This window comes from Festucalex cinctus, chromosome 2 (genome assembly GCF_051991245.1).
Source record: "Festucalex cinctus isolate MCC-2025b chromosome 2, RoL_Fcin_1.0, whole genome shotgun sequence".
NCBI lineage: Eukaryota > Metazoa > Chordata > Actinopteri > Syngnathiformes > Syngnathidae > Festucalex > Festucalex cinctus.
The window spans coordinates 33340148-33363616 of NC_135412.1; the positions used below are offsets into that span (position 1 = coordinate 33340148).

The following is a 23469-nucleotide window of genomic DNA, read 5'->3' on the forward strand; positions in this document are numbered from 1 at the left end:
AATAAATCTCTAAAAATTCATGTTCATGACAAGTCTGATGTGTTTGCAAAGTTTCATAAGTTTTCACACATGTATAGATAAAAAAACAAAGCAGCACTTCACTTGGCAAACTGCATCGCTATAGCAGCAGCGTGCGACAAAATAAAAAACTTTTGATAACTTTGCATCTTAAACATCTTAAGATGAAACACACCAAGTTTGAAGACGGTCGGATGAACTTTGTACGAGGAGTTCGTTAAAATATGACAACTGAAAAAGCCCACAAAAAATGGCAACAAATCCCATCGTAAATCAAAATGGCAGACTTCCTGTTTGGTTTATCACATGGTTCCAAGAGACTTTTTTGTACATCGTGGGCTCTTATGTATGCCTGCAAATTATCATCGCGCTAGGTGAAACGTACAACCGGGAATGCTTCGTTAAAGAGGAGTTTTCTAGCTCAAAATGTGATGCCCGGCCCCTGGGGGACTTCCTGTTGGGTTTAGCACATGGCACCAAGAGACTTTTTTGTACACTGTGGGCTGTTACATATGTCTACAATTTTTTGTAGCTCTAGCTACTTCGTACAACTGGGAATGCTTCATTAAGAGGGATTTTTTTCCTTTGCAAAAAGTGCATGCCACGACAACAGCGTGCGACGAAATAAAGAGCTTTCAATAACTTTTCATCCTCAACATCTTAAGATGAGTCACACCAAGTTTGAAGATGATCGGATAAACTCTGTAGGAGGAGTTCGTTAAAATATGACCCCTATGAAATGGCCCAAAAAATGGCAACACATTCCAAAGTAAATAAAAATGGCGGACATCCTGTTAGGTTTAGCATATGGTTCAAAAAGAGTTTTTTGTACCTCGAGGGCTGTTATATACCTCTACAAATTTTGGTAACTCTAGGTGAAACGTACAGCCGGGTATGCTTTGTTAAAGAGGAGTTTTTTAGCTTAAAATGTGATGCCCGGCCCCTGGGGGACTTCCTGTTGGGTTTAGCACAGGGCACCAAGAGACTTTTTTGTACATCTTGGGCTGTTACATATGTCTACAAATTTTCGTAGCTCTAGCTGCTTCGTACAACTGGCAATGCTTCTTTAAGGATATTTTTTTTCCTTTGCAAACAGTGCATGCCATGACAACAGCGTGCGACGAAATACAAAGCTTTCAATAACTTTTCATCTTCAACATCTTAAGATGAATCACACCAAGTTTGAAGATGATCGGATAAACACTGTAGGAGGAGTTCGTTAAAATAAGGCCCCAATGAAATGGCCAAAAAAATGGCAACACGTTCCAAAATAAATCAAAATGGTGGACTTCCTGTTAGGTTTAGCATATGGTTCAAAAAGAGTTTTTTGTAGGTCATAGCCTGTTACATATGTGTACAAATTTTCGTAGCTCTAGATTAAACGTACAACCGGCAATGCTTCATGAAGTAAGAATTTTTAAACTCTAAATTTGATGCGTCGCCGACGTCATATAGTATATCAAAAACTTTAGATTTTTTACAATGATGTTGTCCCAGGTGTTGAGATGGTCCATCCCAAGTTTGAAGTTAATCGGGTTAACCGTGTAGGAGAAGCGGGCAAAAGTATGACCCCTGTAAATGTGCAAAACTGGGCCAAAATTGGACAGTCAGATGATCATACCTCACTTTCTGTCTATTTTAGGGTACACACATCAAAGAGGTTTTTGTTCATCTGGATGTGCTACGGGTGCCACACAATTTTCGTCGCCATAGGACAATCGTAGCGGGACAGGGATCCGTTTAACCTATGTAGGTGGCGCTATGGAGCCATTTTTCTGTTATCATGTATGGCGACTTTAAAATATCAAATTTTTCGCCAGGCCTGATGTGCGTGTAAAGTTTGGTGAGTTTTCGTTCACGTTTAGCGTCTCAAAAATGCGATTGTTTGCGGAGAAGAATAATAATAAGAATAATAATAATAAGAATAATAATAAGAAGAATTCCTACAAAAACAATAGGGCCTCGCAGCGGCACCGCCGCCGCCGCTGCTCGGGCCCTAATAATAATAATAATAATAATAATAATAATAATACAGACAAGGGAAGGCGACAACATTACACAAAATCAAGACTGTAAGTGAATTTTAAACAAGTGATTAAAAGCTTACGGTCTTGGCTTGTTCCTCTTTTGGGTCCAGCACACTGCCCTTTGGATGTTGACCTGATTAAGCAGCCAGAATCATTTATTTTGAAAATTGGACACGTTTGTATATGCTGTATATAGCAATATTAATAGTTTTATTTGAATCAAGTAAGTCATAATACTACAACACTTATGCCTTTGTTGCTACAGGCCAAGGTGAGGGGTAAAACAATCACACAGTTTTGGAGTACAGTAATGTGCATTATCATTTATTTTCAGTTCAAAATCCTAGCTTCCAAAACAGTTGTGTGTAGTTAAGAGATCATTTACTGTACAGTTAAGGTCAGCAAGGTCACGTTAGGTACAGAGCGAGAAAGATCTCTAGACATGACATCAAGGTGTTCCGATGTTGCTAGAGCTCATGCTACATTCCATCATGTATAGACCAAGCCTGTTTATGAGAGTTATTTGTTCTTGAAGGGTTGAGGGGTTCTGGAATAGCAGCCATGCGCCCAAAAGAAGCCAATTTCTTTCAAAGTCAGCAGGGGAAATGTGACTGTAAAAGAATCTTTAACAAAGTATATTTTGGTACATCAATGCTTGTAACATCTGACTGCACTCAAAAGGACATTTTAGATTGTTTAAGCTACCTCCTTAATTCTGCCTACAAGAAGCACAGGTGGTGCATCTGTGGGACTCCAGCACGTCATACACTCTGAAAAAAGAATTGTTGAACCAAATTAAGATTACAAATTGAATTGTTGACAGTTATATAAAAATAATACCAAAAAAAAATGCATCAATTGGTAACACATAATTCTGTTAATCCAAAGTGAATATATTTTAAGTTTAATTATGAGTTCATTAAATTTTATATAGTGCCTTTGGATTACTTTAATTGCATGTTCTGCATTGCAGAGCATGTTCTGATCAGAATTTCCCCAAACTACAGTGGTACCTGAAATTGAGTTCAATCCATTTTGAGGCCAAGCTCGTAAACATTTACATTGCCTTTTCATTAAACTTAAAATATTAGCTTGAATTAAATTAATCCGTTAATCCAAAGAGAATATATTAAGTTTAATGAACTCATAATTCAACTTAGTATATTTACTTTGGATTAATTAAATTCAATCGCCTGTTACCAATTGAAGTCATTTTTTAAAAGTTGGTCAACAATTCAATTAATCTTAAATTGGTTCAACAATTCTCTTTTTAGAGTATTCCAACTCCAGTTAGTTATTGTCATTCTTTCTTATCCAACTTCCAATTACGCGTCACAGCCTGTCACCCTAAAAGCATCACAAGTCTGTAATCACACCCACATACACGTTGTTACAAAACACAAGAACCGTAAAGGAAATATTCAATTAAGTCACTGTATGCAGCTTTCATGGTAAACCTGTGTGCGATGAAGACTGTTGAGCAGCCTTAGAAACAACCTAATTGTTAAATATATGTATCTACAGTACTCAGCATATATGAGTACATCCCCTTTGAAAAATTGAAAGATTTTATTCAGTATATCAATGAGTAATATGTAATATATATATATATATATATATTATACACACACACATACACCCACACACAGGACTGTCTCAGAAAATTAGAATACTGTGATAAAGTCCTTTATTTTCTGTAATGCAATTAAATAAGCAAAAATGCCATACATTCTGGATTCATTACAAATCAACTGAAATATTGCAAGCCTTTTATTTTAATATTGCTGATTATGGCTTACAGCTTAAGAAAACGCAAACATCCTATCTCAAAATATTTGAATATTTCCTCAGACCAAGTAAAAAAAAAGAAAAGGCCATAATCAGCAAAATTAAAACAATAAAGCCTTACAATATTTGTTGATTTGTAATGAATCCAGAATGTATGGTATTTTTGCTTATTTAATTGCATTACAGAAAATAATGGACTTTATCACAATATTCCAATTTTCTGAGACAGTCCTGTATATAAAGAACAATTTCTAAAATTTTGACAAAATGTTTTCTGTAGAATATGCGCTTAACTCAACATGAACGTAAGGTTGATAATAGAATGCGAAGATTACAATATCGTCAGTTTAATCAAATTAACTACTGCAAAAAAAATTAATGCAAATCACAACAAAAATGACTGAATCTAGTATTTTCTATGACCTCCATAACTGTTATGGATAGCAACATGTCTGCTTGGCCTGGAATTCACAATTAGTCTTTTTCTCAGGGTCTACTTATTTGTGCAAAATGTTAAATAAATGTAATTAAAAACTACTTTTTGTGTGTACTAATTAACAAATCTTGTTTGCAATCAATGGCCCATATTTGTGGGAGTATTTTGTAGTCCAGTATCCCAAAGAAAATCATGAATTCTGAAAGGAAAAAACTAAAAGGTGTTCTGACAAACCTGTTGGGGTGTACTCATTTATGCTGAGCACTGTATTTGGATATACATATTCAGTATACACAATTTCTCAACACAAATAAAAATAAAAGTCATTCTTAACTTTATTATGATGTGTTATTATTGTAATGGCCTCGGTAGGGCAAAAATAAAAATCAATGTTGGTTATTGTTGGTATCAGTGACACTGAATTCAGGTGATTTGGGCCAGATGCCGTCATTGTGGAGAGCAGGGCAAGGCGTTGACATCAAGTCTTTACATAGGTCGTCCTCCCTGTTTCTCTCTCATCCATGCGAGGATCCTCTCCTTCAGTTCTGGAACTATGGAATCAATAAGCACATCATGAGAACTGGAGGAGCATATCCTGATCAGAATTTCACTAAACTTAGAGTGGTACCTTACTTACAGTGGATTTATGAGTTTAAGCCATTCTGAGGGCAAGCTCGTAACCATTTGCATTGAGTTTTACTCAATATCAGATCAATTTTCCCCATAAAAATAAACTGAAGTGCTATTAAAAGGTGGGGAAAAAAAACATTTTTTTTCCCCAACATTTTTAAGACTGTGAAAAAAGAACTGGTTTTATAAGGTATAATTATTATATGTTGGGACAAGTCACATCAACAAGTACAGGGTGGTTCATATGTGGGCTTGTAAGGGGCGTGGCCTAATGGGTGATGTCAGAAAATCGGCCAGTTTTAATTCGAATGTGAGCATATAGGTGGGAGTTTTCACCTACCGTAGCTCCTCTCCCGTATTTTCATTTTTTTATTTGTATAATTAAAACATAAAAAAAATAAAAAAAAATAAAAAAGTCAAGGTACCACTGTATAGTCTGAGTCTTCCACCTTTAAGTGTAATTAAAATAAATGTAGTTACTTGACTCCAACATGCTCTCCGTGAGAGGTTGCCGGTTGAAGGGGTCAGTGGGGGAGTTGAGCAAGTGGCGAAGGATGATGGATCGGTCCATGATGTTCCCCGAAGGCAGCATCACAGGGTCGGTCATCAGCGTGTCCATCAAAGGGTCTGGAAGAACAGTTTGCAACATTTTAATGCAATGAATAAACCGAGGGGGAAAAAAAAAAAAAAAAAAAAAAAAAGCTTTGCACACATCAAACACCAGCAAATAATAGAGGGAACAAATGGTCATTAACAGCAACTAACCTATTTTCCCACACTTGATATGTCACAAGTGGGACTTATAAGTTTTAAATAATAATAATCATAAAAAAATAAAAAATAAAAAGCATGGGAGATTTTGGTCACACAGAAACCTGAGTCGACTGTGCGTCATGTGTGAAACACTCCTGTTGACAGTTGGCAGTCTTGTCGGAAAATCAAAGGAGGTATGTAGGCCACGTTCTTATTCTAGATTATAATAAGGCTGTGGTTATTGGATAGCCTCTGTCCAAATTGTCTATGATTTTTATGGGGTGACAAATCCCCTGCAAATGTCTGCTATTCAACAGTTGGAGTCAAGCACAGTCGAAGCGTATAGCTCATTACAAGGCAATGGGATATCTTATAATGTATGGAGAGCAGCACCTACAAATAGAATACATTTTCTACCAGCAATAAACGGTTTCTAATTCTTTTTTTTTTTTTTTATTGCTTAGGAGGGGTCATTAAAAACAAAAACAAAAACAAAAAACAAAAAAAAAACAAGAGAAATATATTTTATTACATTACAGCAAAACAAACATCCCCATTAAAATGCCCCACAGATGACAGTCGTTTTCTTTGGGCTAATAATGTATGTTATCATTGTGGTACCCCTCTTGGCAAATGAATTTACCCTTTAAAAATTAGCATTTGATTTGAATCAGTCGACATGGTGGAATATTATATTGATTTTGTATGTGTATTCTGGCTTCTTGCCACACTCCAAAGACATGCATGTTTGGTTAATTTAAGACTTCAAACTGTCCATAGGTGTGAATATGATTATATAGTAAATGGTTGTGTGTCGATATGCAATTAGCCATCATGCAGTCCAAGTTCAGCTGGGCTCCAGCTCACCTTGCCCCTACAGAGGACAAGTGCTACAGAAAATTGATGGATAAATGGATATGAACTATACAGTTGAGATTTTTTTTTTACCCCTTTACAATTTTAGTTTTTTAAACATAGCCTATAAATCATATTGCAACTTTTCTTCCCTTCACCATGTGCACGTACGTTATTTAGTTACAATCACTGGCAGTGCCATTGACAGCTAAAGTAGTCAAAGATCAGTGAATGAGTTCATTCATTGATTTACTCATACTAGTTTTGACCTTGTGAGTGCGGATTTATAAATTCACTCTTTTACTGCCACTTTAATATATAAATTATATATATATATAATAAAAAATAAAAAAAATAAAAAAAAACAGTGGCAGCCGATTTTGAGCATTTTAACTAATCTTTCAAGGCAAACAGAATATTGTGTTCTTTTACTACAAATACAACATGGGTACCACATGAAAGATTGCATTCCATTCTTTCATTAGAAAAGAAAAAGTATGGTTCTACCTTATTTCTTTCTTTAGTAAACACCATTTGAAAAGAGGTCATTTGAGTGACAGAGCCAAAATTTAAAAGATAAGGAGAAAACAAGATTTTTGTGAAAAGATACATTTTCTCCACAACAGTGACTTTGACACTAATATTTTTTGTTTAGTGACACTCTATGAATTAGATTTAACGTGACAAAGGCTTTGATTATTCACGTCATTCTTGAAAACGTTATATTTCATCAGATTCCGTCACGTTTGATTGTAATTCCATACACCGGCAGCCCATCGAAAAGAAATACAATGCAGCCATCTGCTGGCCATAATTGTGGGTGTTTTTGATTCCACAACCCATTGACCTGGCAACGCTGCACTTAGACATTGTACTGGCCATTAATTAAAAAAACGAAAAAACAAACAAACAAACAAACAAACAAACAAAAACAAAAAAAAGTAGTTGACGTTATATAACGTTTATGGCGGCATACATCGTGATTTTACTAATCGTTATTAAACGTTTTTGGCGGTTAAAGAGTTAATCCCCCAAAATGTCATGGCATGACGATGATAGAGACAGAGCTCTAATAATGTGACCTACACAACCTAAGAAATAAGAATTACCTAGGTATATAGGGTCTAATAACAAAAGCATGTTACATGAAACCAGACGGTCTCAAAACCAAAAGCACATATGAGCAGCACACGTACAGACCTTTGAACTCATCAGGTGCGTCACTGTAGTCCATTTCCGACTGGCAGTTCTTGGCCACTATTTCTTCCACCTTCTCAGATAGCAGCTTGAATTTTTCAATGGCGATTGAAGACTTGATACCAGCCTTCCTCATCTTTGAGATTACCTCCTCAAAGAGCTCTCGGCTGTACGACCGCTAAACGCACACACACATACAAACACCACAAGTACCAAAATAACAGAATGTTATAAGAGTGTCGCTTGCACTCTCACAATACACTTTTTTTTTTTTCAAAGTCTGTCAACATGACATTATTCCCACAAATTGAACATAAATATACAGCAAACTAAAACCAGCTGCTATTTTTTTCAAAGTCTGTCAAAATGACAAATTACCTGGGACGTAGTTTTGTGGAAAGTGAAAGCTTTCCCTGACTTCTGTTCATTTTTACAGAAAATATAAAGAGTTCATCTAAAAACTGTCACTACAGTTAAATGAAATCAGTGTCTCCAACCTGGTCATCAGCTATCGCTTTAGCAAAGCGGGCACAGTCCAGTTGCAGGTAGATGTCAGTCAGCTGGTCTAAGAGCGTCTTGGGTTCAAAGCCATACTTCTCAGGATTCTCCACCTTTAGGTCCCGGCACTTGGGCCCACAGAGTTGCTGGAGGTTAAAGTTCAGCATGGCAGCTAAACGCGGGCCCAGCTCCTGCAAGAAGATGATGCCGCCCCTGTTAAGAATAGCTTGTCCTATTCTGGATGTCCATTGAAGGAAGATACTCTCTGTGCCTATGTATGACGTGAAATACGGATGACACCTTTCCCGTCCCGACTAACCAGAATAATTGAGGCGCCACAGATACTCACAGGCCTGAGGAAAGGTTTCTGGACCTGCTTGGTGAGGATGTGAAACATTTCGACTGTCTCTGTGGCCAGGGCCAAATAGGAGCGAGATACCCGCTCATCCTGAGTCAGCTGGGACTGGCGGCTCTGCTGCTGGTCCTAAATAAGAATAATATACACACAGATATTGTCGGTGAAGTGAACTGGTCATCAAGGTTACATTTCAGCACCAGTGTGTGGTGGAATTTAGAGTGCTTCATTTTTGTTTTATAATTTTTTAACTAATTTAAGATTAATATTATTCTACATACAATACACACCAAATCATGAGTGAACAAAAGATATACGTGTGAACATTTGAATTTTTGTTTTTATAGGAAAAATATTGCACGCAGGATATCCATCAATAACTACAGATGGGATATGTTGATATGAAACTGAAAGAGGTGAAAGGCCTAAGTACGGATCTTTTAGAAAGGAGTATCGCTCAAAAATTGAAGGTAAAATTATTCCATGCATGTACAAGGGTCTATCTAATCTCAAACAATATTCAACATCTGATTTTAAAATGAAGTGAGAAAATGTATCAGGGGAAGAATGGACAACAACATTGAGGTAACAATAGAAATGCACCAGCTCACAAAGCTGGACAGAGTTTGACTGGAAAATCTTCATAACAAAATTTATCATACCAATTTGGTAATCCCACTATGGTAACAATACTATTATTTGTTGGAGAAACGCCATTAAACATAATGTAAACCACTATCATGTTTTTCGGGGGGAATGCCCCATTATCAAATATTACTCAAAGACAAACAACTGGTCAGCATTCTGGTGGTGACAAGTAAAAAGACCCTCAGCACAAAATGGTTAACAAGAAAGTTCAACACTGAAAGAGTGGCTGAACATTACAAAATTGAGAATGAAATGGCATGTGTCAGTCATAGAAGTGGACAATTTGTTCGGTGTAACTTTGTTACACCCCTATGATTGGAGTTCATTTTGATAATGACTGAATATGGCAATTAAAAAAATATCTTACTTATATGTATATACTGTAGTTCTATAGACACGAGTTAAGTGAGAATAAGTATATACATGTAGGACATTTTGTGCATTGGATGAATTCATATCTGTACGTATGTGTTTGCAACCGGCTTTGAATCATTTGTTTAATTTAAAGGGAACATTTATCTGTATTTGTACACCTGTGAACTGAAAGACTGCAAGTGTTGCATATGTAGAATATGGTCTAAATTATTTGATTGTTGTTTTTTTAACAAAACCAATTAAAAGTTATTTACAGAAAAATTAATATTGCACATTTAAATATAAATCGGCATCTAATCTGAAAAAATCAAATAAACTCATGGCTTGACGTAACTGATAACATTAGTTGTTTTTTGTTTTTTTTTTTTAAATGAAAAAATTAAATCCGATATATTTTCAGTGTGTAACTTCAAGCAGAACAGCTTGGGGAAAAAATACCCAATCATCATATTAAACAGGAAATTTCAAAGCATGCTGGTGAAATAAACCCCAACCTCCTTGGCTGAGGAAAATATGAAGCCAAGTACAAACCCTGGGAAGCTGATCCCACTGATCCTTATTCTTCATCTCCTCTTGAATCTCATGAATACGCTTTAGAGACTCAAGGCTCTCATCTAACAGGAAGGTGGTGTCATTGATCAGCATGTTGATATAGCGAACAAACTGTTTGCCGGAGCTAAAGAAAAATTAGCATGAAAACAATTTATTTGGGTTATATGAAGTCACTTGCTGTTTTACAAAATTACACATTGTTCCTTGCAATTAAACTCACTTGAACTCTTCCATGAATGTGCCATGGTGGGCAATGTTTTGCCACAGACTCTTAAAGATGGTGCTGATATGGTACCTTATTGTGAACTTATCATAGAATTCGCTGGTGGCACCAGTATGCTCAACATCTAGCAACATGACACAATGAAAGAGGAGTTAGCGGCAGGGATATACAAGACAAATATGTAAATAAACTATATGAATACTTATATGTAGTGTTTGGAAAGCAAAGTGTCATTTTTAGGAATCAGACTCACCGGTGTAAAACTTCATAAGGGCGGGGACCAGCTGTTTGATGGACAAGGGGTGGTTCTCCATCATTTCAGAAAAGCGCTGAGTGCGAGGCTGCACAGCAGGGTTTGTGACAAACAGAACTTCTACCAATTTGGCAATAAGGTATGGATTCCTGATATAGTTCTGACTGCAGATGAACACCACCAAAAAGGTGACTATATCTTGAACACAAGGCTCATATAAAACTTGGGGAGAATATCTGAAAGAAAGTGCAATGAAAGGATTATTTTTAATGTGCATGACACTGTATTTAATTGTATGTCCACATCCATCTACATAAGGTATTTCCTAACAGTTCAATGACTATTTCCAAAGGTGGACTAAGTTTAGTTTGTGTAAAAAGAGACTACTAGACATGTGTATGTACCTGCAGTTGCCTAATGGATTTTTATTCATTTATTTACATTTTTATTTGTAAAAGACTGAACTGTGAACTTACTGCACAACAAAAAGCAAAAACTCAGCCACATCTTCAACATAGAACTCCGGAAGCGCAGCAAAGCTTTTGGGAATCTCAGGGTTCAACGGCAGGGTGATGCTGCGAAGAAAGGACAGATATGAACTTATGTAGTCAACCGAATAACTTCAATTTCAGCTTGTGTGACAGCATGACGCCACATCAGTTACAGTCAGGAGACTCACTTTGGGTAAGCAGGGTCAACCATACGGAGAATAAGCTGAATGACAGTGCTGTAGAACTGCAGACATCTGCGGAGCATGTTCTCATCCAGAAGACCCACGTCAGCGCAAGCTTTTGCTCGAACTAATTTCTGAGAAGTCATAAAGATCACTTTAGTGTGATTGTACAAGATAATGCAGTACTGTTTCAGCAATTAAGAACAACTGTTATTATTTACTATTCAGACATTAGATGTTCAGATGTGCTACCTAGTACAGAAATAACACAGTCAAGGAATACAGGAGCGATTGTGCATGTAAAAATATAAACCTTGAGTTGGGTTTTGCAGCGCTTGAGCATTTCTCTGTGGCGACTGGCCAGGGGAGAGTCCTTCCATTGAGCTTCACTGTTTTTGAGCTCCTCTACAGTTCTAATGAATAAAATACTGTGAAAAGAACTCCTAAACACCACGACAACTATAGTTACACCCACATGCATTCGCATTTGTTTACCTGTTGAGCTCACGAATTGCCCGCAATCTGCGGATGTAACGCCTGCAGCCAGGCAGGATAGACAAATGGTGAGTATGCAGGGTCAAGAAGAAACACTCTGTGGGGAACTTTGGCTCAGAGAATTTGGTGTGATCTTCATCCGTATATATAGAAACCATACACACATACAAAAAGTTAAATTAGTCTAGCAGTGGAGTCTTAACTGCAACAACATGCAACTAAGACTTGATAAATGCCTACGCAACAAATGGAGTGCATGTATCATTTACTGGACATACAGTTTACCGGATCTTATTTGAATCTAATCCTTTTGAGCAAAGCCAACTCACGCAGCTCAGACAGCCAGCTCTTGAGCTCCTCCATCGTAGCCTTCAGGCGTGTCTCTTCTGGGCTGACGACAAGGCGACAACGGGGGTGGAAAATGTAGAAGGGATCCACAGTCTCCAACTTGATTTTCATGCTGAGTTGTTGCAGCACTGACAGGAAGTTGAGCATGAAACCGTCTGTCGACACCAGCTTGTCATCGGTCTGGGAAAGGAAGGGGAACAAATTCACATTAAATTGCCTAGTCATCTGTCAGAGGTCTTCATTTAACACTTTTTATTATAAGGGATGTAGTTTGCAGTGGTTTGAAGATGTACATTATCCTGGAGGGACCTAAATACTCAGAGCCATTTGGACCACCTCTCTGCATATAGGTTTTCCTTACCTGTATGTATTTATTAAAAAAATAAAAAACTATAGTGAGTCGCATTTATGAACTCAATGAACTGCTACAGAAAACAGTAATTTGTTCCTGCATGTAAAAAAAACATTTTTGAACTGTGAAAAAAGACATTTGGGTTTAGCTTTCAAATAAAATAGTCAATGCCTATATGAATCTACTTCGTATTTGTGACATCAAAGCAAAAAATAAATAAAATAAATTAAAAAAAATAAAATAATTTTTTTTTTTTAAAAAGTACCGAAAATAAAACATTTTAATTAAATATTTATTATTTATTTAAAGTCACAGGGAGCCTAAGCAGAGGGATGAAAGAGCGTACAGAAGGGTGTAACAACACAATCAGTGTGCTGCAGTGTTGATTTACACCCCAGACAATTACAAAAACTATATATATATATATATATATATATATATATATATATATATATATATAAGAATAAGTTAACCTCAAATTTTTTAATCAATTATGCATTATTATCTTACAAAAGCCAGAAAATAACATACAGACTTTGTATTGAGTGTCATCGATTGTGCAAGTATTTGTAATGACGTTTCTGCTGAGTGTTAACACTAATAGGAAGAATGTGAAGGAGAACCAATACAATGAAACATACCTGCATCTGAGCTTTCTTCACATTGCAGTTGACTAAAGCTGCCATGTAATTTAGGGCCAAATCTCGCGTCTCTCCATTTAGCAAGATGTTGTGAAGAACTTTAAACAGGTCACCCTGAAAATAAATCATTTATAACAGGGACATTAAAACAAGCAATCTCTTGACAGCAATTTCAAGCAGAATCTCACCCTTGCCAACTCCAGATAGTGCTGCAAGGATTGGCTGACAACTCTCGTGTTCTCCATGGTGATAGCTGGACCAGAGAAATACTTGTCTCCTACTTTGGTCTAAAGGAAATGGAAAACATCAAGATATGTTAAATATCTGTAAAATAAAGGTGCATTTTGCATTTTAATTGTAGTGTTAGGGTCATTTACATGAATGTGTGGCAGGCACTAGTACAAGATATGCATCATTAATAACAGTTGGAAATGAAAATGGATATAAAAGGACGAGCATAGTACTTACGTCATCCTCAGAAAAAACAGACAGGCTGAAGAAAGCACCAAGGTAGGAGAGCCTTTGGATCTCTCTGCCACATCCTGGGCTCATAGGTTTGGGACACCACAGAGGAAGTGAAGTTACCTATGGAAAGGCATCCTTTTATTACCGTATTTTTCGCACTATAAGGCGCATCTAAAAGCCTTCAATTTTTTGAAAAGCTGACCATGCGCCTTATAATCCAGTGCACCTTATATATGGATCAATATTGAGCCGCAACAGGTCTCGCTGTCAAGGCGCTATTGGTGACCCTGCACGATCGGTGACGTGCATGCGCAGAAGATCCCGCCATCTTGGATCGCTAGCTAATACTAATACTTTACCTCAGAGAAAATAATAAAACAGCTGTTTATTCATTTTGGGAGTGAATGGAGTTGTCAGAAATCTGGTTTGTAATCTATTAATGAAGTTTGACTGACCTATCTGACTGTTTTGCTGACATTCCCTTTAGCGCAGCACCATCTAATGGATGCATAACGTAACCCCAGGCTCTACTTTAGCGACTTTATATGGAAAAAGTTTTAAAATATGTCATTCATTGAAGGTGCACCTTATAATGCGGTGTGCCTTATATATGGAAAAAGTTTTAAAATATGTCATTCATTGAAGGTGTGCCTTATAGTGCGGAAAATACGGTACACAAAATGAGAAGAAGTGCGAAAAGAAGTCCATAGAAGGATTATGTTGTTATGAGTAATGAATCGGACAAAAATTAAGAACAGCAGGAAAAGCAAAAAGATGTATGAGCTTGATCTTACCACTCATGTCAAGGAAATTGATGGGAATTCATTGACCTTACAAATACATTAATAGAACAGTCTGAGCCAAACGGACATAATGATTGCTCACTGAACTGTGCACTTACCAAACTGCACACAGGGTGAGTCTTTCCAAACTTGATTTCACAAAGCTCAGCTAATGCCTACAAAAACATAAGAAACATAACTAAAATAAACACACACTTTACCTCACTTGTTTTAATTACAAGTTTTTTAACAGTGTTTTTTTCCGTGACATGCAGCAGTACCATGAATTTCAGGTCAAAGAAAGAATAAGCAGTCCAAGGGGAACATTATTATTTTGTATATTTTAACAAGTCCATTGAGCAGGTGGTGTCCATGTCAATCTGCCAGTGACACGTTGCTCAACATCTAGGCTCCTTGGACATGGTAATCATGCCAATTTGGACCTTTACGTATACTATAGCAAGACACAAGGCACCAACTTCTTACCATGAGGGGGAATTTAAAGTTGTCACTGTCAAAGGAACATTCTTTCACCGCGAGAGCCAGCCCATGGAGGATAGGAATGAAGATCTGAGAATGATGGGAGTAAACATGCTGTCATGATTGTTAACTTCCAGAATTTAACCCATAGACAGCAGCAGTAAGTCTGAAATCATGCAATATAGTCACTGAAAATATTAGCCAGAGAACGAGGTATACATGTAATGAGCTCGATCTAAATTTGTGCTTTACTGCTGCAGACTGTTAAATATAATTGCAGATAGCGAATTGCCAAATGTGTGCCGCACCTGTCTGAATACTTCTTCTTCCTGGTGGGTAATGCGCACCAATTCCTGGATAAAACCATATGGGAGGTTCCGGCACAGCATATAAGGAACCAGCAGAGAATGCTGGAGAGGGCTCCTGCACGTAGCAAACACACAAACAGACAAAGCATTGTTACACAAATATATAAATCTATCAGAGAAAATGGAAACAGGAGTTGCTATGGAGACAGTAAAAGTGGGGTGTAAAAAGGGACAAAATGTCCTCTTATTGAGAGAGAGAGAGAGCGAGAGAGAGAGCGAGAGAGAGAGCGAGAGAGAGAGAGAGATAAAAGGAACATTACAGTATTTCTGTTTGTGTACCTCAGCCTCGCCGTCCTAGTTTTGAATCATAGCCCATAAATAAAAAAAATGAATGAACGATTGTGTTTTGCTTGGTCAAAACATCCTTAGAACTTGCTAATAGGGACAAATTTAAAAGAATGACCCAGAAGGCATTTGTTGGGACAATAACACTAAATCGACAGTATTACTTAACTCATTCACTCCCAGTGACAAGTATACTTGTCAATTATAATTTTTCAGAGTGGGGATAAATGGGAAGAATCTGATTATGCTCCACTGTAAATGTCAAACTTGGAAACAACTTTATTGATGCCCAACCACCGATAGATGACATCATTGCCCCATTTTATACGAAATAAACATAGTTTCAGAGACCATGCGAGAAATGGCTGTATTTTGGCAAACCTACATTTTTCTACTGTCAATTATAAAAGAACGGGATGGGGCAAAAAGTATTCTCTTCTATTCTGTCATTTGGTAGATTCGGTTTATATATAATTAGTGAACGTAATATCGCGTGAGTATTGAAAATTTTGAAATGTTCTAAAATGGCTCGTAGTGAAGGGGTTAAAGAAGGTAAATGCTGCAGCACAAAGACATAAAACGATCCAGAAAAACTTACCGAGGCTGGGTCAGGCAGCCTTGCAAGACCAGGGCAATGTGAGAGATACACTGAGAGCGAATGTTGCTAAGCAGCTGGCTGACATTTGGTTGGTTACACATCTGAGGGAACGCAAAGATAGAATCGTTGAAATTGCATGTGTACAAATAGATGCCTCGAGTAGTACATACACAGGCTTTCTTTAATACTTGGGGGGGGTAAGAGGAAGAAAACCAGCAAGGTTTGTAAAAGGCCGTATGTCTAATTTGTGTACTTTAAAAAATATAAATACCTTGGGAGCTTTCCTCTCCTCCATGCCAACACTGTCAAAGCGCTCAATGAGGTAGTTCAGCATCTCTGTCTCCTTGCATGCTTCAATGGTGAAGCGGTCGCCAGCCAAATCACAAGACACTGACCCTCCACATGCGCCGCGACTAAACAAACAAACAAACAAACAGGAGGAATCAAATATATGCAACAATGAATGAAAAAATATCCACGCTGCTTGAGATGTGCCGTTAGCTTCAAACAAGCGCCAGCTCTCTAACACAGGTCCTGAAAGAAACACACTTGAGGCATGAGTGACTGAATCACAGCACATGGCTCTTGAAATGGAAACAGATAAAACAGCTGTTATTGTTCAGTTGGTATGAGGATTGTCATTGCTAATGCAAACGCCATTAGTGGTCAGCTGCAACAGCGCAACCTGTATATGTGAGCTTCTTCAAAGCACAGAAAGTACCCTCAGAAGGAAGAACCAAAGCTTTAGATATTTAAGGAACACAGGCAAATGCACTGTGACACAACAGATTCAAACATGACAAAACACATAAGCTGTTAAATCATGTAATGTTAAGGCCATTTGGTTCAGTTGCCCTAAATAATGAATCCAGCACCAGCAAATGTTGCCATCCAATTTTACTTAGCAGCAGCAACCATAGTCACTTTCCCACAATACTGCATAGGTGTAATTAATCCATAAAGAACATTTTAAAACCTAAATTTATCCAAAAACAAATACTACAACCTAAAAGATAACCTAAAAACACATAAATCACTCTTAAAGGGAGCCGAGCCGAGCCTGCATTTGTTAATCTTCCACCACTCTGCCACAGCGTGTTTGTGCTCCGTTAGTGGCAAGGCCCACTGGTGCATGCAGCAGGCCTTTGCTGAGCAAGCAGGCACACGCACACACACCGTGCAGCAGTGTACCTGGACCCAAACTGAACCCGTTCAAAATCCTCCTCCTCCTCCTCAGACTCCTCATCACTGCTGTCCTGAGATATGTCAGAGAGGGCAAACAGGAGGGACAAGGGGCTAATACGACAAAGAAAAGAACAGGAGTGAGGAGCAAGCCAGGAAAGAATATGATGAAAATTGAACAAATTTGGCATGGTAAAGGAACATAATGCGGGGGAAGCACTACTATTGCAAATTAATTTGTTGCATTCCCATTTGAGGGCTAATTCACTGCCACCCATTTTAGAAATTTCTAAATTTTCAATACCCACGCGATATACTTCAATAATTATATATAAACCGAATCTACCAAATGACAGAATAGACTCCCTACTTTTTGCCTCGTCCCGTTCTTTTATAATTGACAGTAGAAAAATTTAGGCTTGCCAAAATGCAGCCATTTCTCCCATGGACACTGAAACTGTGTTTATTTCGTATAAAATGGGGGAATGATGTCATCTACCGGTGGTTGGGCATCAGTAAAGTGGTTTCCAAGCCTGACATTTACAGTGGAGCATAATCAGATTCTCCTCCCATCTATCCCCGCTCTAAAAAAATACAATTGATAAGTATACTTGTCAAAGGCAGTGAATGAGCTAAGGCATATTTGGTTGCAGTGTAGACAAATTGTTGGAACATTCATTCTCAAGCAGCTAGTTCAGAACTGGAAAAAACAAGCTACTTTTTACATGCTTCAAAAATCTAAACCATTGTTGCCCCTAGAAAGAGCTAGCAAACCTCGAGTTATTTGCGGAGCAATTAGTTTCTCTTAACCAATATAAAAGCAAAGTCATCATTTGTCGTCAAAGCACAGTGTTGTAAATATAAAAAAATAGTTACAAGTGGTTTAAAATCCTCTGGCTAGCAGTATACATTGGGGGTGTATATGTGACTATATTTCCTCGATCGGCTTTTATCATTTTTATTTTATTTTAATATCATTTCAATTTTTCAAACAATCTCTCTCATAGGAAAGATGACTTGATTTTCAACAGCAAACTTTTGTTGGTTACATTCAAAGGGTTTTCCTCACTTGCTTCAAGACGCAACAAATAAGTAATTCAACTACAAAAGCAACAAAAGTGTAAATCAATCGAATTTAAAAAAAAAAAATGTCCATCCCTACTTTAGCTATTATCAAATTTCATATGAGGGAGTTCACAGATTAACTAACTATCAAATTAAATGTATTAAAACTTCATTTGTACAGTATTTGGATCCATTTCCAGCCTGATGCTTGGTGAGTCAGAATAGGTTAATATTTTAGTTGGCTGGCTTGCGTGTGCAGCACACACAGACATGCAAATGGAATACCTAGAAGGTGGGATCCTTGACGCAAAGGCAGCATGTCGGGCATTTGTTCTGGGAGAAGGCGGAACCATAGGGAGCGAACTTAAGGAGAGGGACAGGTTGCTAGGTGTTGGCAGAGGAATTGGGGTGTTGGGGGGCACAGTGGGGCCTGCTGGGCTAGGAGAATATGCAAAAAAGCTAAAAGCTCTTTGTCCTGGGCTGGATGGGGACGGTGCTCCCCAGGGAGATGAGACAGAGTAAGGGCGATAACGCTGGGAGATTGGCATGGGGGCAGATGGACGGTTGAGGGATTGTCTGAGGGGAGCAGCGAGAGAAGGTGGGCTGGGAGGAACAACAAACTGTGGCATGGATGGTGTAGAAGGTAAAGAGGAAGTGGTGGGGGAGGTGACATTTGGTGAGGTCCTCTTGGCAGCGTCCACAGTCATTGGGTAAGGGTTACTACACCCATAAAGGCTGTGAACAATATTGATCACATGATGATTGCCATGACAATGTTTATATAATAATAAAACTGGAATACTTAACCAATTCCAAGTCATTCACAAAATAATTAGGAGAAAAGCAGCTCTGATAAGATCGGTGGCTTTGAACACTGCAGGAAAAATAAGCATCATCACTTGCCTTGACAGAGAGCTGGCTCCAAAGGACCCTGCACCGGGGCCCATGGGGCTACCACCTTGGCTGGAGGGTTGTACCAATGTCAGGTGGCGGTCCGGAGATTTGGCTGTGGCAATTGGCTGCGAGGTGGCAGTCAAGCTGGCGAAGGGGTTGTAGACAGGCGACTGAGTGGAGATCATGAGGACCTCCATCAGGATCTGGCCAATCAGGTCTTTAAAATCAGAGTACACTGTAGGAGACAGAATGAGAAAATAAGAATTCAGAGCCCCACTTAAAACAGCGTTTTTTGGGGGAGAAAAAGACAACATCAAACATACCATCTTTCGGGTTCCGCTGGAATTCAGCAGCCAATGAAGGGAGGAAGATGACATCTCGATGCTGCTCCTTCCATGAAACGCGCAAGATCTTACAAATGAGCTGTAGGGCTTGGTCTTCTGTGACATCTGAGTTTGCAGAGGTTTCCTATGGGTGCACAGGTTCAATCAGGCAGACATTTTAAGATGACTTTTTTAACATGTACTGTAACACTGGACATTATAACCTCCCCCAGGGACAAAAGTTGGAGAAAGGATGTTATGTACAATACAAGTACACTCTTTTCAAAAATCAATACTTTCTATGGCATACTATACTACTCCCACAAATGTGAGCCATTGGTCAATTCATCAACATGCACACAAACAGGTCAGTTATCTAACAAATTCTTTCATCCATCCCTCCATTTTCTATACCGCTTACCCTCATTGCTGAGCTGGAGCCTATCCCAGCTGACCTTGAATGAGATACGAGGTACACCGTGATCTGATTGCCAGCCAAGCACAGGGCACATATGGACAACCAACCATTAACACTCACATTCAGACTCACAGAAAATTTCACAAATAAGAAACATGATTTTGGAATGTGGGAGCAAGCCAGAGTACTGGAGAAAACCCATGCAAGTACAGGTAAAATATGCATAGCTGTAAACTAAACTCAGCAAGGCCTGAGTCCGGATTCAAACCACCAACTTCAGAATTGTTCAGCAGATGTGCTGAGTGCAAATTCATTTAATGGTGCAAAAATGAGCTCACACTTCACACCCAAGATTAAAGTATATATTAAAAACGTAAGAATGTTTGATTTATGCTAACCACAGTATTTGGCTGTGTTGATATGCGAGCACTGATGTAAAGTCAAATTCCTTGTCAGAAAAAGTTAATTACTTTTTCGGACAAGTTCCTCTTCTCCCTGCGGTCGCTGTCTTCAACCTCCATGTTCTCTATCCCGGAGTCCACATCCACTTGGGACATGCTGAAACAATACACAAGCATATTTTCTTTGAGTTGTTTGTAACAGGTAAATATATAAAGCACAGGTAATGTTACCTCTTTTCACATGAGGCCGTGTCAATGTCCATGCTCTGTGAACGGGACAAACTCTGGGACTGAGTCTCAAGGCTGTTGGAGGGGGAGCTGGAAAGGGAGCTCACACCTTCACTACTTTGACTGCCATAAGCCACACCTTTCAAAAGGCAAAACAGGCGTGAGCACACTAAAGACACAAGGAGGAAATATTCCCGACAAGATGCGACAAACCATTAAAACCCAGAATCCTCTATATAAGAAGAGAAAAAAAAAAAACCTCATGTATTCTCAGTCAAGTTCTTCTTACCAGTGGTGCCAATGGGGGATGTGGCAGGGGTACCGCTGTGAGCATTGAGCCCTAATGATTGAGAGGCAGCTGGTGGCAGGGGCTGAGAAATTACACCTGAGGGTCCAGGGAGGGGTCCCGGTGGAGTTTCTCTCTGTGGGGATGTCAAGGGGGTGCTGAGAGGGGTGTTAGGCTGTGAGGTCTGTCCCCCTGCCAGCCGTGCCAATCTCCTTCTGCGAATCTTGAATTAACAGTAAAAACAATAAAAAGATGTTAAATCTAAATACACACATTGTCATTAGTGCTGTTCACAGTTGCAGTAATGCCTATTTAAAATCATGCTTGAAAAGCTTACAGTATTGCTGAAATACATTATCACAACACAATGACAATTGTGTAATCAATGTATTCATTATACATCTCTACAATTAGCCTCATAAATAGTAAATGGCTTCGCATGTCATGATGAACAATCACTTTGAATTGTGAGAACACTGGAATCCATTTAACATTAAAAATTAGTCGCATGACAATGAACATAATACCATAGCATATTGTTTAACCAGATGTGTTGGTCTCACAGGTAAAGATCACAGTCTCAGGTGTTTATTCTGTTAGCAAAATCAGCTCAGCGATGTCATCTATCCATCCATGTATCCAAAAATCGACCGCGAAAGCAAATATAAAATGCTAACAGCATTAGCATGCATGACAAACAGAACACTATTGCCACTGAACAACGCAATTGTGTTCATTTTTACATCAGTCACGTTAATCGGTGACCGGGTTTTGTCTGCAATGAGTTATCTACTTCGCGACCGTACGCTGCTCACGCAAACTAATACACACAGCGATGACAAGACGCTGTTTGGCGACTAAAGTTTCGCCTTTTCTTTTACACGCGACGTGTTGGCCCGCTGGCTGACAGCCTCTCGTTTGTTACTGTTGAGCTTGATGTGTGGTTTTGTCGCCGGTGTCTTTATCCAATTGTTCTGTGATAGCCTCTTAGCTATGAGTAGCACGAAGCTAGCTGCTAACCCCATTTGAGGAAATTAAGCCATGTGTAAAGCTATTATCCGGAAACGATGAGCGGATGCAAGTTGAATCATACAAGAGGCAGTCATTGATAGGTTTTCCTTACCTCATCTGCGCTCAATTCCTCCATCGCAGCTGAAAGTTTAACCAGCTATCTCAATTTCTACTATTGCACTATGTGCCAGCCAGAGCCTGCTAGCTAGCCTCAATCTGAACTAGATATGCATAGTCCAACTCGTTCAACTAATTGTGTCAGTCTTGATTGTCTCGAAGATAAAAACGAGGACTACTGCACGAGGACTGGCGACATAGAGCGAGTCCAAAAAGTCTCTCGGTGGCCTGGCTTTTCTGACAAGTCAAGAGTGAAACAAAAAGAAAAGTAGCTAGTTATTACACGTCAAAATACAACGGCGGCCATTTTGGTTCTACTCGCTGTCACGTGACTCTCGCGTCATAGTGGGCGGAGCAACACGGGAAAGGCACAGGTGAGTCATTTGTAGACGAGGTAAGAAAGAAAAGTTCCAAAAGTGTCATATATCCATCAATTTTCTCGACCGCTTATTCCTCACAATGGTCGCTGCAGCCTATCTCAGCTGGCTTTGGGCAGTAGGCGGGGTACACCCTGGACTGGTTGCCAGCCAATCGCAGGGCACACAGAGACGGACAACCATCCACACTCACAAGCACACCTCGTGACAATTCGGAGCGCTTAACCTGCCATGCATGTCTTTGGAATGTGGGAGGAGACCAGAGTACCCGGAGAAGACCCACGCAGACACGGGGAGAACATGCAAACTCCACCCAGGAAGGCTGGCATCTGGACTCGAACCCGAGTCCTCAGAACTGGGAGGCGGACTGAGGAATGAGCGGTTTGGAAAATAGATGGATGGATTTCTTCTAAATTATAATGTAATGAATGAAACACCTATTTAAGAAAAAGTCAAAGTTGTAGATAAAATAGATCATTTTACTTTTAAAAAAAAAAATATTTAATATGACTGTGATTGGCTGACGACCAGTCCTGTGTGAAATTATTATTATTATTTACAATAAATCAATTATCACAATAATTATACATATTGATACATACAAATACATACAAATAAATACATTTGTACAAAAAATGGAAACAATGCAATTTACAGTTTAATTACAATACTTGCACTCTTGAGTAAGTAAATATTTGTTCGGTGGGCCAGATTAAAACATTGCGTGGTCTGTTTGTGGTCTGACGGCCATACTTTACCCAATCTTGGATTTAAGAATAAATTCATTTACCAGCAGAGATTTCAGGTGACACAAATGCTAATGCATCATATTTATGGGAAATAAATAAACAGAAGCTGTTGTTCCTTTATCCACAGCCTTGGCGCTGTGGTAAACAGTCATCCATTTTAACTACTAACTACTGTACATACAGTAGACTCACGTTGATGTGCTGCTCTCTAGTGGCGTAAAGTATTCACTCACAGTCACTGCTCATAGGAGAACTCATTTCTTTCTTATAATGTCCATTTTGTGACAACTGTCCTCTTCAGTCATTGACCTTCTTGAAAACCT

The 23469-nt window shown here is 38.7% G+C and overlaps 1 protein-coding gene across 2 annotated transcripts; it reads right to left on the bottom strand.

The window, feature by feature from the left end:
• Positions 1-2348: 2348 nt before the first annotated feature.
• ube4b (ubiquitination factor E4B, UFD2 homolog (S. cerevisiae)) lies at positions 2349-22449 on the bottom strand. 2 transcript variants are annotated; one of them, XM_077514735.1, is made up of 29 exons: positions 22016-22449; positions 20896-21115; positions 20610-20745; positions 20448-20535; positions 19560-19704; positions 19246-19471; positions 18544-19077; positions 17287-17391; positions 16367-16508; positions 16096-16196; positions 15153-15267; positions 14851-14934; positions 14484-14540; positions 13586-13702; positions 13306-13404; positions 13118-13231; positions 12106-12304; positions 11777-11909; positions 11595-11694; positions 11288-11415; positions 11085-11183; positions 10609-10844; positions 10353-10479; positions 10112-10256; positions 8552-8686; positions 8202-8393; positions 7708-7882; positions 5380-5526; positions 2349-4820 (listed from the first exon to the last, which is right to left on the bottom strand). In XM_077514735.1, the coding sequence occupies exons 1-29, from the start codon at positions 22037-22039 to the stop codon at positions 4756-4758; spliced, it is 4188 nt and encodes a 1395-aa protein (XP_077370861.1). In that variant the 5' UTR covers positions 22040-22449; the 3' UTR covers positions 2349-4755. The 2 variants fall into 2 exon arrangements, with proteins under 2 accessions (XP_077370861.1, XP_077370860.1); XM_077514734.1 differs by lacking the exons at positions 17287-17391; positions 18544-19077 and having other exon boundaries at positions 22016-22441.
• Between the last annotated feature and the right edge of the window lie 1020 nt (positions 22450-23469).

What these genes read in the sequence shown, in the direction of transcription:
- ube4b (XM_077514735.1), bottom strand. Translation starts at nt 22,039, where the DNA reads ATGGAGGAATTGAGCGCAGATGAG. An exon ending in AGAGGAACTTGTCCGAAAAA is followed by an intron (nt 19,705 to 20,447) that starts GTAATTAACTTT and finishes GTGCACCCATAG; the next exon opens with GAAACCTCTGCAAACTCAGA. An exon ending in ACTATCTGGAGTTGGCAAGG is followed by an intron (nt 13,232 to 13,305) that starts GTGAGATTCTGC and finishes ATTTATTTTCAG; the next exon opens with GGTGACCTGTTTAAAGTTCT.